The 17,066-nt window shown below is 37.4% G+C and overlaps 1 protein-coding gene across 3 annotated transcripts in view; it reads left to right on the forward strand.

Annotated features, from left to right (window-relative positions):
• UBE2K (ubiquitin conjugating enzyme E2 K) overlaps nucleotides 1–17,066 on the forward strand; it is an 81,241-nt gene that overhangs the window by 23,442 nt on the left and 40,733 nt on the right. Inside the window, exon 2 of one of the 3 annotated variants that reach the window (XM_033856948.2) lies at nucleotides 15,687–15,743. The exons of the other annotated variants lie outside the window; for them this stretch is intronic. Within the exon in view, the coding sequence (XP_033712839.1) occupies nucleotides 15,687–15,743 (57 nt within the window). The remainder of the gene's footprint in view (nucleotides 1–15,686; nucleotides 15,744–17,066) is intronic. 3 annotated transcript variants of the gene reach the window in all.

Genomic DNA, 17,066 nt, shown 5'->3' on the forward strand with positions numbered 1-17,066 from the left:
CTCAAAACACTGACAACCACTGATTTTTTAACTGTCTCCATAGTTTTGCTTTTCCAGAACGTTATAGAGTTGGGATTGTGTAATATATAGCCTTTTCAGATTTGCTTGTTTCACTTGCTAATGTGTATTTAAGTTTTCTCCGTGTCTCTTCATGGCTTGATAATTATTTTTATTGCTGTATAATATTTCATTGGATGTAACAGCTTGTTTATCCATTCTCCTGTTAAACAACATCTTGTTGGCTTCCACATTTTGGCAATCATGAATAAAGCTGCTATAAACATCTGTGTGCAGGTTTTTGTGTGGACATAACTTTTCACATCCCTTTGGTAATTACCAAGGAGTGTGATTGCTGGATCATATGGTAAGAGTATGTTTAGTTTTTTAAGAAACTGCCAAACTGTTTTCCACAGTGGCTGTATAATTTTCTATTCCCACTAGTAATGAATGAGAGTGCCTGTTGCTCCACAACCTTGTCAGCATTTGCTCTTGTCAGTGTGCTGGATTTGTGCCATTCTAATAGGTGTGTAGCAGTATCTCACTTTAATTTGCATTTCCCCATGACTTGACTGGGGTGTCTTTTCATATGCTTATTTGCCATCTGTGTGTCTTCTTTGGTGAGGTGTCTGTTTGGGTCTTTGGCCTTTTTTTAAAAAAAAATAAATTTATTTACTTATTTTGGCTGTGTTGGGGCTTTGTTGCTGTGCGCAGGCTTTTCTCTAGTTGCGGTGAGCAGGGGCTACTTTTCGTTCAGGTGTGCGGGCTTCTCATTGTGGTGGCTTCTCTTGTTGTGGAGCATGGGCTCTAGGTGTGTGGGTTTCAGTAGTTGTGGCTTGAGGGCTCTAGAGCGCAGGCTCGGTAGTTGTGACGCACGGGCATAGTTGCTCCGTGGAATGTGGGATCTTCCCGGACCAGGGCTCGAACCCATGTCCCCTGCATTGGTAGGTGGATTCTTAACCACTGCACCACCAGGGAAGTCCCTTTGATCCATTTTTTTTTTTTAAATCTTTTGAGGAACCTCCATACTGTTTTCCATAGTGGCTGCGGCCAATTTATATTCCCACCAACAGTGCACAAAGGTTCCCTTTTCGCACGTCCTTACCAACACTTGTTATTTATTCTCTTTTTGATAATAGTTGTAGAATGCATAAATTTATTTTTATTTTTATTTTGCGGTACGCGGGCCTCTCACTGTTGTGGCCTCTCCCATTGCGGAGCACAGGCTCCGGACGCGCAGGCTCAGCGGCCATGGCTCACGCCCCCAGCCGCTCCACGTCATGTGGGATCCTCCCGGACCGGGGCACGAACCCGTGTCCCCCACATCGGCAGGCGGACTCTCAACCACTGCGCCACCAGGGAAGCCCGCTTTGGCCCATCTTTAAATTAGGTTGTTATCTTATTGTTGAAGTTTAAGAGTTTTTTGTGTATTTTGGATAACAGTCCTTTATCGGATATTTCTTTTGCAGGTATAGTCTCTCAGTCTGTGGCTTGTCTGTCGCTCTCTTGACATTGTCTTTTGCAGAACAGTTTTTTATTTTAATGAAGTCCTACTTAACAGTTATTTCTTTCATGAATTGTTCCTTTGGTGTTGTATCTTAAAAAATCATAGTCATACCCATGCTTTATACTTTTATATATTATATTTATGTTTGTGATCCATTTTGAGTTAATTTTTTTGAATGGTGTAAGGTCTGTGCCTAGGGTGTGGTTTTTTTTGGTTGTTGTTGTTTTTTGCGGGATCTCAGTTCTCACACCAGCGATTGAACCCAGGCCATGGCAGCAAAAGCTGAAATCCTCACCATTAGGCCACCAGGGAATTTCCTGCATGTGTATATCTTATTGTTTCAGCACTGTTGTTGAAAAGACTGTCTTTGCTCCATTGTACTGCCTTTGCTGTTTTTTTTAAATATCAGTTGACTGTATTTATGTGGGTCTCTTTCTGGGCTGTCTATTCTATTGCATTGACTTATTTGTTAAATCTTTGGCCAATATTACATTGTCTTGAGGTCTGTAACTTTACAGTAAGTATTGAAATTGGGTAGTGTCCTTTATTTTTTTGGTTCTTCTTTGATATCATTCATCAGGGTTTTGTAGTTTTCCTCATATAGGTTTTGCACATATTTTGTTAGATTTATACGTAAGTATTTTTTTCTTTTTTTAATTTCTGATGTTAATGTAAGTGGTATTATGTTTTTATTATTATTATTATTATTTTTGAGGTATGCGGGCCTCTCACTGTTGTGGCCCTCTCCCGTTGCAGAGCACAGGCTCTGGATGCACAGGCTCAGCGACCATGGCTCATGGGCCCAGCCGCTCCGCAGCATGCGGGATCTTCCTGGACGGGGGCACGATCCCGTGTCCCCTGCATTGGCAGGCGGACTCTCAACCACTGCGCCACCAGGGAAGCCCCGGTATTATGTTTTTAATTTCAAATTCTGCTTGTTTACTCCTGGTATGTAGGACGGCAGTTGACTTTTGTATGTTAACCGTGTATCCTGCAACCTTCGTATCATCACTTACTTGTTCTAGGAATTACTCTGTTCTTTCAGATTTTCTACAGAGATGATTATTTCAAACAAAGACAGTTTTATTTTTTCCTTCCCAATATGTACACCTTTTATTTCCTTTTCTTGTTTTATTACATTGGCTTGAACTTCAAGTATGATGTTGAAAAGGAGTGGCAAGAGGGGATATCCTCACATTGTACCCGATCTTACTGGGAAAGTGTTGAGTTTCTCACCAATTAGTATGATGTTCGTTGTAGCTTTTTTGCAGATATTCTTTATCAAGTTGAGAGAGTTTCACTCTATTCCTGACTTACGGAGAGTTTTTATTGTGAATGAGTGTTAGATTTCATCACATGGTTTTCCTGCACCTTTTGATATGATCATGTGGTTTTTGTTTTTTAGCCTGTTGATTGGTTGGATTACACTAATTCTATTTTTGAATGTTGAACCAGCCTTGTATATACCTGGGATTAAATCCCACTTGGTGGGGATATATGTATACATATAGCTGATTCACTTTGTTATACAGCAGAAGCTAACACAACATTGTAAAGCAATTATACTCCAATAAAGATGTTAAAAAAAAATCCCAGTTGATTGTGGTGTATAATTTTTATATGTTATTGGAATCAATTTGCTAATATTTTGTTGACGATTTTTGCATCCCTGTTCATGAGAGATATTGGTCTGTAGTTTTCCTTTCATCTGTGTTTGTCTCCTTTTAGTATTAGGGTAATGCTGGCCTCACAGAAAGAATTAGGAAGTATTTTGCAACTATTCTGTGAAAGAGATTGTAGGGAATTTCTTCCATAAATGTTTGGTAGAATTCATCTTTGACACCATCTGGAGCTGGTGCTTTTTGTTTTGGAAAGTTATTAATTATTCAACTTCCTTAATAAATACAGTCCTTATTCAGAGTATCTATTTGTTTTTGTTTTGACGGAGTGTGTCTTTCAGAGAATCAGTCCACTACATCTAGGTTATCAAATATGTGAGCATAATCATTCGCAGTACTCTTTTATTCCTTTGTCTGTGGGATTAGTAGAGATGGCCTCTTTCATTTCTGATATTTAGTAATTTGTGTCTTGGCTCTTTTTTGTTGTTGTTGTTAACCTGTCTAGAGGCCCATCAATATACTTGATTGTTTCAAAGGACCAGCTTTTGGTTTGGTTGATTTTCCTTTGTGTTTTCAATTTCATTGATTTCTGCTCTAATTTTTATTTTTATTTTTTTAGGCCGCACTGTGCGGCATGTGGGATCTTAGTTCCCCAACCAGGGATTGAACCTGTGCCCCAGGGAAGTCCCTCTGCTCTAATCTTTAAATTAATTTTTCTTTTGCTTCCTTTGTATTTAATTTTTTCTTTTTCTAGTTCTGTAATGTAGAATCTTAGATTATTGGTTTTTTCTTCTTTTCTAATACATGCATTCGGTGTGAATTTTGCTCTAAGCACTATACTTCATGAAATCCCACAAATTCTGTTAAGTTGTACTTTTGTTTTCAAAGTTGGAAATGTTAAAAAATTTCTCTTAATATGTCTTATTTCACTCATGTGTTATTTAGAACTGTGTTGTTTAGTATTTTGAGGTTTTCCTGCTATCTTTCTGTTATTGATTTCTAGTTTAACTCCATTGTGGTCTGAAAGCATGCTTTGTATGATTTCTGTTCTTCTGAATTTGTAAGGTGTGTTTTGTGGCCCCAAATATGGTTTACCTGGTAAATATTCTGTGTGACCTTGAGAAGAATGTGTATCTTGCTGTTGGATGAAATAGTCTATGGTTATCAATTAGATCCAGTTTGTTGGTGCTAATTAGTTCAGCTGTGTCCTTACTGTCTTTCTGCCTGTGGATCTGTCAAATACTGGCAGAGGAGTGTTTTAGTCTTTTGCTGTAATACTGGACTCATCTAACTCTCTTTGTAGTTCTATTGCTTTTGCCTTATGTATTTTGAAACTCTGTTGTTAATGCTCATACAGTTTAAGTTTTTTGTTGTTTTTGTTTTGTGTTTTTGGCCATGCCGAGCGGCTTGCGGGATCTTAGTTCCCCATTGAAGTCCTCAGGGAAGTCCCCAGTTTAAGTATTTTTAATGTCTTCTTGGATAATTGACCTGTTTATCATTACGTGATGTCCCTCTTTATTCCTGGTAATTTTCCTTGCTGTGAAATCTACTTTGTCTGAAATTAAAATGACTACAATTTTCTTTTTTTTTAAAAAAATTATTTATTTATTTATTTATTTGGCTGCGTTGGGTCTTAGTTGTGGCACACGGGATCTTTGTTGCGGCATGTGGGATCAAACGTTGCAGCTCATGGGCTCTTCATTGTGGCACACGGGCTTCTCTCTAGTTGTGGTGAGTGGGCTCCAGAAAGCGTGGGCTCAGTACTTGCAGCGCGCAGGCTTAGTTGCCCCATGGCGTGTGGCATCTTAGTTCCCCGACCAGGGATCGAACCACATCCCCTGCATTGGAAGGCAGATTCTTTACCACTGGACCACCAGGGAAATCCCCACTACAACTTTCTTTGGATTAGTATATTTTTCTCCGTCCCTTTACTTTTTTTTTCAAAATTGTGATGTTGTAAAATACGCAGAAAAGTCACCATCTTAACCATTCACGTTGCTGTGAATCCACTCTCCAGAGTGTATTCATCTTGCAAAACTGAAAGTCTATACCCAGTGAACAAAGCTCCCTTTTCCCTCTACCCCCAGCTCCTGGTAACTACCATTTTACTTTCTGACTCTGTAAGTAGAATCATAAAGTATCTTTTTGTGACTGACTTATTTTACTTAGCATAATGTCCTCAAGGTGCATCCATGTTGTAACGTGTCAGATTTCCTTCCTTTTTAAGGCTGAATAATCCATTGTATACACCACATTTTGTTTATTTATTCATCTGCCAATAGGCACTTGGGTTCTTCCACCTTTTGGCTTTTTTGAATAATCCCGAACATGAGTGTGCAGATTATCTTATTTGAGACCCTGCTGCAGTTCTTTTGAGTATGTACCCAGAAGTGGAATTGCTGGATCACATGGTAATTCTGTTTTCCTTTTTATCTTTTTGTGTGTGTGTGTGTGTGTGTGTGTGTGTGTGTGTGTGTGTGTTTTCAATTTTTTGATGAATTATATTGTTTTCCATTGTGGCCACACCATTTTATATTCCCACCAGTAGTGCACAGAGTTCCAGTTTCTTCACATCCTTGCCAACACTTGTTATTTCCAGTGTTTTTGATAGTGGCCATCTTAATGGATGCGAGGTGGTATCTCATTGTGGTTTCGATTTGCATTTTCCTAATAATAGTTGCATAGTGAATTGAGCATCTTTTTATGCACTTGATGGCCATTTGTATATCTTGTGGAGAAATGTCTATTCAAGTACTTTGCCATTAAATTTTTTTTTAATGGTTTCCCTATTTATTTTTTAAAATATTCATTCATTCATTATTTATTTATTTATTGGCTGCGTCGGGTCTTAGTTGGGGTGCACGGGCTCTTCGTTGTGGTCTTAGTTGCAGCTTTTCTCTAGTTGTGGCACGTGGGCTCCAGTGTGCATAGGCTATGTAGTTGCGGCATGCAGGCTGTTTAGTTGTGGCATGTGGGCTTAGTTGCCCTGCAGCATGTGGGATCTTAGTTCCTTGACCAGGGATCGAACTGGCGTCCCCTGAATTGCAAGACAGATTCTTAACCAGTGGACCACCAGGGAAGTCCCACTTTGCCATTTTTAAATTAGATTGTTTTTTGTTGTTGAGTTTAAGAGCTCTATATATTTTGGATATTAACCACTTGTCATTTATATGATTTGCAAATATTTTCTCCTATTCCATAGGTTACCTTTTCACTCTGTTGATTGTATGCTTTGATACACAGAAGTTTTTCATTTTGATGTAGTCTGTTTTATTTTTACTTTTGTTACCTGTGTTTTTGTATTTAAAGTGATTTTTTATAGACAACATGAAGTTGAATCCGTTTTTTATCTACTTCAACAGTATATTTTAATTATTTAGACCGTTGACATGTAAGATCATAATTGATAGCTGGATTAATGCCTACCATATTTTTAAATGGTTTTCTGTTTATTGCCCTTGTTCTTTTTTTGTCTTTCACTCTTTTCTGCCTTATCTTGTTTTTAATTGATCATTTTATATGATTCTAGTTTTATTTTTTTTCTTCTCTTAGCGTAGCAGTTGTGCTTTAAAAAAAAAAAAAAAAACTTTACCCTTGAATTACCATACACACTTACTTAAAAGTGCTCTTCTAGGAATTCCCTGGTGGTCCAGTGGTTAGGACTCTGCACTTCCACTGACGGGGGGCCTGGGTTCGATCCCTGGTTGGGGAACTAAGATCTTGCAAGCTGTGTAGCACAACCCCCCCAAAAAAATGCTCTTCCAGATAATACTACATTACTTCATGGGTAGTGCATATTTTATTTCATCTTCATTTATTCCTTTCCTAATGCTGTTGCTTTCTTTAAATACATTCAAAGTGTCTGATCGATATCATTATCCTTCTTTCTAAAGAATTTCTTTTAACATTTCTTGCAAGGCAGGTCTGCTGGCAATAGATTCCCTTAATTTTTGTTTATCTGAAAAGTCTTTATTGTTGATTTCTGAGGGATAATTACATTGGATATAGAAATCTAGGTTGGTGGGGCTTTTTTTTTTTTAACATTTTAAATGTATCACTCTATTCTCCTCTAGCTTCCATGAATCTGAAGAGAAGTCTAATGTAACTCTTATCATTGCTCCTGTATAGGCAAGGTGTTTTTTTTCCTCTGGCTTCTTTCAAGATGTTTTCTTTGTTCTGATTTTCTTCAGTTTGAATATGGTATGCTTAGGTATAGATTTTGGTTTGAACTCTGAGCTTCCTGGATCTGTGATTTGGTATCTGTCATTAATTTAGGGAAATTCTTAGTTATTGCTTCAAATATTTCTTGTTTTCTTCTCCTTCTGGTATTCCCATTATTCATATGTTACACCTTTTGGATATTCTGTTGTCTTTTTCATGTGTTTTTCCTTTGCATTTCAGTTTTGGAAGTTTCTATTGACACTTCTTCTAGCTCACTGATTCTTTCTCCACATTTATGTACTAATGAGTCCATCAAAAGCATTTTTTTTTTTTCTGTTACAATCTTTTTCATTTCTAGCATTTCCTTCTGATTCTTTCTTAGAGAGTCCATCTCTCTGCTTACATTACCCATGTGTTTTGGATGTTGTCAACTCTTTCTGTTACAGCACTTAGCATATTAGTCATAGTTTTAAATTTCCAGTCTAATTCCTAGTCATAGTTTTAAATTTCCAGTCTAATTCCAACATTTCTGCCATATCTGAGTCTGGTTCTGATGCTTACTCTGCCTCTTTAAACTGTGTTTTTTGTCTTTGAGTATGCCTTGTAATTTTTTTCTTGAAAGCCAGACATAATGTACTAGAAAAGGAACTATACAAGTAGGTCTTTAGTGTTACCTTTTATGTTTATCTAGCTAGGGTTTAGGCTGTGTTTACGATTTGCAGTAGCTATAGGTGTCAGGCTAGAGGGGGCTGGAGGGTATTGCCCCTCCCTCAGGTTGGTTAGATCTGTTAAAACCCCAATTGATGTTATGCTCTGGTGAAATAGTTTCGCTTGCGGGCAGGCTTTGTTAAGAAGAATCAAATACTCTGGGCTTATTTCTAAATAAAAGAAATGGCTACTTTCTCCCTTCCCTTGCCAGAAGCATGAGGGGATTTTTCTCTGATCTTCACTGTGAAAACCTTGTAGGAATCCTGGAGGTGAAAATTCACAAAAGTGGTAGGGCCCCCTGGGAGTTTTTCACTCTCAAATTTATCCCCACTGTGTTTCCAGCAATGTCAATTACAATTTAGGTTTTCATACTCTGGTAGTGGTTCAAGCAGAGATGCTTGTGAGCTTTTGTTCTGGTTTGTCTTTTTCTGCCCGTTTGTCTCTCCAGTTATGGGGGCTGTGGTTGACCCTGTGACTTCAAGTCTCTGATGGATCTAAGAAGAGTAGTTGATTTTCAGTTTGGACAGTCATTTATTCTTCTCATTTCGGATTTCACCCATTCTACCCCATTCCATCTTCTTCATTACATTATCTGCCATCCTTACTTTTAACGTCTAACTCTACCATAGCTGTGTCATGAGCATTTAAACATACTGTTGAATGGCTATGTTATAAAGAAACCCCACCTTCTGCCCTCTTTCTTCGTCCAAACTACTGCTTTGTTTCTCACTTCCCCCTTTATAGCCAACATTTGGAGTTCTCTCTAATCATGCTCTCCATTTCCTCACCATTCATGACTATCCAGTTAATAATAGTGGGTGTTTTTATCTTTTCACTTTGCAAAGACCTCCCTGCTGCTCAGCCTTTTTAAAGTGTTTCAGTCAGAGCGAAAGTTACATGTGTATGTGTTTAAAATAATTTTCAAACAGCACCATGGTCTCCCATTTACCTCAGATCCGTAGTTCTTTGTTTTCCTACCCTCAGAGATCCACCATTGCCAATTTCTTGTATGTGTTTTCGGAAGTTTGTGTGTGTGCACATTCAGGGCTTTCACTGTGAAGAAGATAATTTTTGCTTATTTTTTCTTTGTGCAGTCTTAATAGTAATATATGTAAAGTCTAAAGTCTCTTTGAGTTAAGTGTAAAATAAAAATTCTAAATGGTAAATATTGTGTCATAGTGTAAATGGTGGTATGTATTTCTTACTGGGCAGACACTGGGGCATCCTATAATTGATGGTATCTTAAGAGTTGGTGAAATAGAATGTATATGCCTTGGCTCCTGCATCATCTTTAGAACCAGGCTTTTCTGATTATTAGCTGTGTGTGATCTCTTTGTGTCTTAGTTTCCTTATTGGTAAACACATAAAGTTGTGAGGGTTAAATGAATTATTACATATAAGTCAGTTAGGATACAGCTTATATGGTGTATTAGTTATTATTATTAATCTCTCAGCAACATTAACTACTCTGCTTTTTTTTTTTTTCTAAATTATTTACTTTTGGCTGTGTTGGGTCTTCGTTGCTGCGTGCGGGCTTTCTCAAGTTGTGGCAAGCAGGGGCTGCTCTTCGTTGCGATGCGCGGGCTTCTCATTGCGGTGGCTTCTCTTGTTGTGGAGCAATGGCTCTAGGCGCGCAGGCTTCAGTAGTTGTGGTGTGCGGGCTCAGTAGTTGTGGTGCGCGGGCTTCAGTAGTTGTGGTGTGTGGGCTCAGTAGTTGTAGCTTGTGGGCTCTAGAGTGCAGGCTCAGTAGTTGTGGTGCACGGGCTTAGTTGCTCTGTGGCAGGTGAGATCTTCCCGGATCAGGGCTCGATCCCGTGTCCCCTGCACTGGCAGGCAGATTCTTAACCACTGCACCACCAGGGAAGCCCTAACTGCTCTTCTCTTTGAAACATTTTTCTTTCTTTGGTGCCAGTGATAACAGAGTATCCTGGATTTTCCTCTTGTTCACCATATCTTCAGCCAAGCTCACTCCTGAACTCTAGACCTGAGTTTTCAACTGTCTACTTGGCCTTTTGGATTTTCGTAAATATCTTTTTTCAACATGTCCAAAGCTGAATTTTTGATTTTCCCTCTTCCCCAAACTCTGACCCCTCAATTTCCCATTTCCTTATCTTAGTTATTGTTTTACCATCCACCCAGTGGAAAATCAAAACCGTAGGGTGATCCTTGTTCCCTCCTTAAGATCATACAGTTTTAGTATATAATAACTAAGTTCTATAAATTTTATCTCCTGCCAGTCTTAATTCATCTGCTTCTCTTCATCTCAGTGTACTTTCTAATCACTCTCACTGGATTCCTAACCTTCTTCTCTGTATCTGCTTTAATCTCCCTCCAGGCATTTCCCTCCCACTGCAGCCAGGATGTTTTAAAAGACCCAAATCTGTTTGTCTTGTCACAACTTTTTTTTCTTATTGTTCTTCATGACCCTGCGTAATCTGGCTCCTGCCTACTTTCCCTCCCTCATTTCTGCTCTTTTATTCTGTGTATTCTAGTCACATTGGTGGCTTTTCAATTTCTAAACATGCCAAGTCCTTCCTCGCCTCTACTTTGCACAGGATGAACTTTCTGCCTGAAATGCTGTCATTGCCTAAGTTAAATCGTTTAAAGGTGATTTCCTGAGGGAATCCTCTTCTTAATCATGACTCATGATATCCTATCCTTCATTTAAAAATTATATAATTTGTTGTTTAATACCTTATAATGAAAACTCTATTTATGGGGATAAGGTAGGTTAGAGAACATTTCTGGTTGATGATTTTACCACCAGTACCTATTTGCCTTGCAAATGGTGGGTACTTAATAAATATTCATGGAATTAGGAGGTTCAGAACTGTAATTATTCTGTATTCTAGATTGTGTGAAGTGTGATGACAAAAGTCCAGAAAGTAAAATTTTAATGGCACCCTGTTTCTGTAATTGGAGAGGCTATTATTTCCTGGTTCTTTGGAGCTACACTGTCCAGTACTGTACCCACTAGCTATGTGTGATTTTTTCTTTTCCTTCAAGTTTAAAAAAAAATTATTCTTTTTTTTTTTGCGGTATGCGGGCCTCTCACTGTTGTGGCCTCTCCTGTTACGGAGCACAGGCTCCGGACATGCATGCTCAGCAGCCATGGCTCACGGGCCCAGCCGCTCCATGGCATGTGGGATCCTCCTGGACCGGGGCACGAACCCGTGTCCCCTGCATCGTCAGGTGGACTCTCAACCACTGTGCCACCAGGGAAGCCCCAAAATTACTCTTTTAAAAAGTGTATTAGTCAGTGGTTTTTAGTATATTCACAAGGTTGTGCAGTTATTACAAGTATATAATTCCAGAACATTCTTGTCACCCCCAAAAGAATCCCTGATTAACAGATCCTTCCTATTTTCCCCTCCTCCCTGAGAAACCGGTATTTTACTTTCTGTTTCTGTGGATCTGCCTATCACATGTGGCTTTAGAACACTTGAAGTGTGGCCATTCCAAATTGCAGGTGCTGTAATTGTAAGTTAGACACTGAATCTTGAAGACTTAGTATTATAAAATGTGAAGTATCTCAGAAATTTTAATTACATATTAAAATAATTTTTAATATATTGGAGGTAAATATTAAAATTAATTTCTCCTGTTTCCTTTTACTCTTTTTAATGTGATTACTAGAAAAATTTAAAAATACATTTGTAAAACACTCCCTCACACCATACACAAAAATAAACTCAAAATGGCTTAAAGACTTAAAATATAAGACATGACACCATAAAACTCCTAGAAGAAAACATAGGCAAAACGTTTTCTGGCATAAATTGTACCAGTGTTTTCCTAGGTCAGTCTCCCAAGGCAATAGAATTAAAAGCAAAAATAAACAAATGGGACCTAACCAAACTTAAAAGCTTTTGCATAGCAAAGGAAACCATGAACAAAACGAAAAGACAACCTGTGGACTGGGAGAAGATATTTGCAAATGTTGTGACCAACAAGGGCTTAATTTCCAAAATATACAAACGGCTCATACAGCTCAATAACAAAAAAACCAAACAACCCAATCAAAAAATGGACAGGAAACCTAAATGGACATTTCTCTAACGAAAACATACAGATGACCAGGGGCACATGAAACAATGCTCAACGTCATTAATTATTAGAGAAGTGCACATCAAAACTACAATGAAGTATCACTTCATACCAGTCAGAATGGCCATCATTAAAAAATCTACAGAGGGTGTGGAGAAAAGGGAACCCTCCTATGTTATTGGTGGGACTGTAAATTGGTGCAGCTACTATGGAAAATAGTACGGAGGTTCCTTAAAAAACTAGAGTTGCCATACGATCCAACAATCCCACTCCTGGGCGTATATCCAGATAAAACTATAATACAGAAAGATACATGCACCCCAGTGTTCATAGCAGCACTATTTACAATAGCCAAGACATGGGAGCAACCTTAATGTTCATCAACAGATGAATGGATAAAAAAGATGTGTATATACATATACATATACACACACGATGGAATACTAGTCCGCCATATAAAGAATGAAATAATTCCATTTGCAGCAACATGGATGGACCTAGAGATTATACTAAGTGAAGTAAGTCAGAGAAAGACAAATATCATATCACTTATATGTGGAACCTAAAGAAATGATACAAATGGGGAATTCCCTGGAGGTCCAGTGGTTAGGACTCAGTGCCTTCACTGAAGTGGCCCGGGTTCAAGCCCTGGTTGGGGAACTAAGATCCTGCAAGTTGCATGCCCCCCGCCCCCCCCAAAAAAGATGCAAATGAACTTATTTACAAAATAGAAACAGACTTACATAGAAAACAAACTTACGGTTACTAAAAGGGAAGGGGGTGTGGAAGGGATAAATTGGGAGTTTGGGATTAGCAGATACAAACTGCTATATATAAAATAGATAACAACGTCGTACTGTTTAGCACAGGAAACTATATTAAATATCCTGTAATAAATCATAATGGAACAGAATATGAAAAAGAATATATATGGGGGCTTCTGTGGTGGTCCAGTGGCTAAGACCGTACACTCCCAATGCAGGGGCCCTGGGTTTGATCCCTGGTTAGGGAGCTAGATCACACATGCTGAACTAAAGATCCGGAGTGCTGCAACTAAGACCCGACGCAGCCAAATAACTAAATAAATATTTTTTTAAAAAAGCATATATATGGGCTTCCCTGGTGGTGCAGCGGATGAGAATCTGCCTGCTAATGCATGGGACATGGGTTCGAGCCCTGGTCTGGGAGGATCCCACATGCCGCGGAGCAGCTAGGCCCGTGAGCCACAACTACTGAGCCTGCGCGTCTGGAGCCTGTGCTCCGCAACAGGAGAGGCCGCGATAGTGAGAGGCCCGCGCACCGAGATGAAGAGTGGCCCCCGCTTGCCACAACTAGAGAAAGCCCTCGCACAGAAGCAAAGACCCAACACAGCAAAAATAAATAAATAAATTTAAAAAAAAGAAAAGAGAAAGAGAAATGGTCATATAATTACCATTTTTAAAAAAAAGCATATATAAGTATAACTGAATCACTTTGCTGTATACCAGAAGCTAACACAACATTGTAAATCAACTATATTTCAATTAAAAAAAATACAATCACTTATGAATAACTGGAATAAAATAAAGTACATTTGTGGCTTACGTTATATTTCTATTGGATAGCACTGGTCTAGAATTTGGTTTTTAGTAAGGACCACAAATGTGTCCCCATGGCCTCAGTTTCCCATTTTTCTTCTAGTCTCTTAGTTTCCATGTCAGCCCTGCTTTGGAAATGTGAATGTCCCAAGTTTCAGGTTTTTAACTGCTTAGGAGGTGGAAATGTTTCTTCTTGAGCCCTAGAATAGTAGGGGAAACATAAGTCATTTATGTTAAATTATGAGAAAGTAATGGCAAGTGTTAAACAAGCCTCATTTCCAACAAATGAGGAAGAATTGAATTTCACATTTATTTACATGATAATAATGAGCAGTGTTCCTGAATTTTGGTAGTAGTGATTTGACTAGGAAACAAATTAATAGTTTTTTTAATAGCATATGAGAATTATCTATAACTTTAGGAGTCATTTAGAATTATATTTGCTTATCTGAAATTTGGATTTAAATTATATTTTAGAAAACTTTTTCCAGAATGAATAGAAGAGAGGCTAAAGTGATAAATTATTCCTTTAAAGTATAATATTTGCTTTATGTAGAAGTTTTCTGCTCCAACATCATTATCAAAAGTCAACATATTGAAGTGTTAAATGGCTACTATACATTCAGCATTTACTATTTGGTAGGCATTAATATTGTATTCATTAAATTCCCCCATGAACTGTATGTAGTAGGTACTATTATAATTCCCAATTGACTGAGGATGAAACTGAGGTATGGAGTGGTTAGTTAACTTGCTCAAGGTCACATAGGTAGTACGTTTTAAACAGGTTAAACAACAGTAGCTTATACTTAGTGCTTTCTCAATAAAATCTATCAATTTTTAGTTTTTCCCAGGAGAATGTAAGCTCCAAGTGGGTAGGGACTTAGTTTTGTCACTTAGTTGTTTCACTGACAGTTGAGATTGCTTTCTGGCATGTAGTAGATCCCAGGAATTATTTGAAAGAATATTGTGATGATGATTATGTCAGTTCATCAAGACACTTGGCCTTGAGAATCTACTAGAATTGCTTTAAATTTTGCACTGTTGCTTATTAGCAGTAATGTTCGTTTATCTACCACTTCCAAATTAACTTCAGTGTTATGTACTGTTTGGCATACTTTATGCATGTTATATCTTAATAAAATATTTAATAAAAAATTGTTTACTAGGAGCTGTAGCTTTTGTTCATCTCTTTTCCTTTTATGTGTTGGAAATGCATTGGAGCCACAAGGAAACGTAAGAAAAATCAAGACTACCAGAGGTCCCACTGTGTGTTCAGATAAGTTGGGAGAAGAAAATATAGTAAAGCAACTTTCCAACAGTTCTTAGAAAAAATAGTATAGTGATAAAACAATTCAAGGTTTCATCCGAAAGCCTCAGCCTCCCTGGTTGTTGCAGTCATTAAAATCGAAAACACATTATTTTATTTATTTTTAGAAATTACAGTTTCCATTCTTAGTTTGGAAACAGACCTGTGAAATAAATTTTATAAAATAGGGCTTTGAAATCAAAGGTTTTTGTAATTAATAGTGTTAGGAGAAGGGTAACTATGCTACTTCTATCCAGGAAATTTTCATTTAATTCTGAGGTGTATTCTCATTTTACAATAATAAAATTGAGAGTTAGATGGTGACTTACCTGAATTAACATCACAAATAAGTGGTGGAACTGGGAATCACCTCACATCTGTCTGACTTCCAAGGCCATGATTTTTTAAAATACTGTCTGTCATTTTGCTGTTTTCCATTTTTTCCCCTTTCAGTTCTTGAGTCTTAAAGTGGGATTTTAAGTTATTTTGTGTGGGCAGTGGGGTTGGAGTTTTGGATTGTGGAAATACTGGATGTTTGAATTAAAGTATGGATGTAATAAATGATAATTGTTGCGTGGTAGAAAAATTAAGCTGTGAAAAATCTGTCTTTAACTTTCCATTTGCTTTTTATCTTTGGTTATCTGTGGATAAAAACCCTACCCTAGAACATAGAATACTTTATAATGGGATTCATCATGGTGATTGTATTTTCTTGAGTTGTTTAGTAAATTTTTCATACACGAATAGTGTTCTTTCCCTAGAGTGAAAAAAAGACTCACTTTTCTCTGAATTACAATTTTGGGGGAATGAGGACAGAGGTAATATTTGTTTATTAATATTTGTTTACTTAGCATTTTACTAAACAAACAGTTGGGGACAATCTAGAAGGCAGCTTTTCTAATTTGTTACTTCTTTCTACCCTTCCCCAAACTTCAATGTAGTAAGTGTCCTTTAGTATCCTGCCATTTTAGGATTATTTACTTCTTTTGGGGAAGGGGATATTGTGGGAACCTTATAGAGAAGTTTGAAAGCATTCACGATTTGCAAGATTCGGTTACTCTTGTTTCCCTTAGAAATCGTAGGGGAGAAAAATAGATGTCTGTAAGTTACACTTTTGGTTTCTTAAATTGGTCGGTGAACGAACGTCTGGTGCCTATGATTTTCATTTTAACATTAATTCCTGTGCTTACTGGAAAAAGTATTTTACTATTACTAAAATTGTACATTTCATCCTCTTCTGAAAATACCAAGGATGATAATGATTTTTTTAGGGCACAGGAAGAAGTTCCCCGTTATGCATATTTATAATTAAATTTAATTTGGGGGTAAAATTATCTTCAGAAAAATATGAAATACTTCAATCCCAAATGTAGAAAAAGGTTATGAAATAAACCAGTACTAGTTAAAATGCATAAAGTAAGTTTTTTAATCCTATGTTCTTATTAAAAGATAAGATAAATTAGGAGTCATTAAATCTTTAAAATTTGAGTTTTAAATTATGTATTTTTTCTGTACTTAACGTTCGGTACTAAACTGTTTAGTACAGAGAAAGTGAAAATGATGGTATCTTCTCCTGGGGGTGAGGGGAGGAAGTCAGGGACCTTAAAACAATAATTCCTACACTGTTTCATCCAGTAAGCAAGTTTAAGAAGGTGGGTTCAAAAGCAAAAATTTACTTTTGAAATCTTGTCGGGCTTTCTTTCATAAGAGTACATGTGTCACTTAGGTATAAAGTGTAAAGTACAAAATAAGTAGATGTAGATAAATATAAAAATCCTAACCAAAAAATGAAAGGAGAGCTTTGTATATTAAGGATTTATGTTTTAAAAAATTGAGAAAAGGGGAGGATCATTGTGTTTGGTGAATAGACCAGTAAGATACTGGGGTAGGTTACATAATGTAAGCGGAGAGCCCATTTGCAGGCAGGTACTTGGGAGCGTTAAAGTGAATCCCACTGGAAGGTTTCCTGAATCATGATCACTGTTTACTATGAGAAGGGATTGTTAAAGATTATTGAGAGATTGAAGTGATAATATTGATATGACAGTACTTTGAGAAGTGTAAAGTACAAAATAATTAGCTGTAGATAAATACAAAAATCTGTTTTGAGAAGTAAGTAATTGCCATTGAAGTAAACTAAG

Source organism: Tursiops truncatus, chromosome 5 (assembly GCF_011762595.2).
Source record: "Tursiops truncatus isolate mTurTru1 chromosome 5, mTurTru1.mat.Y, whole genome shotgun sequence".
NCBI lineage: Eukaryota > Metazoa > Chordata > Mammalia > Artiodactyla > Delphinidae > Tursiops > Tursiops truncatus.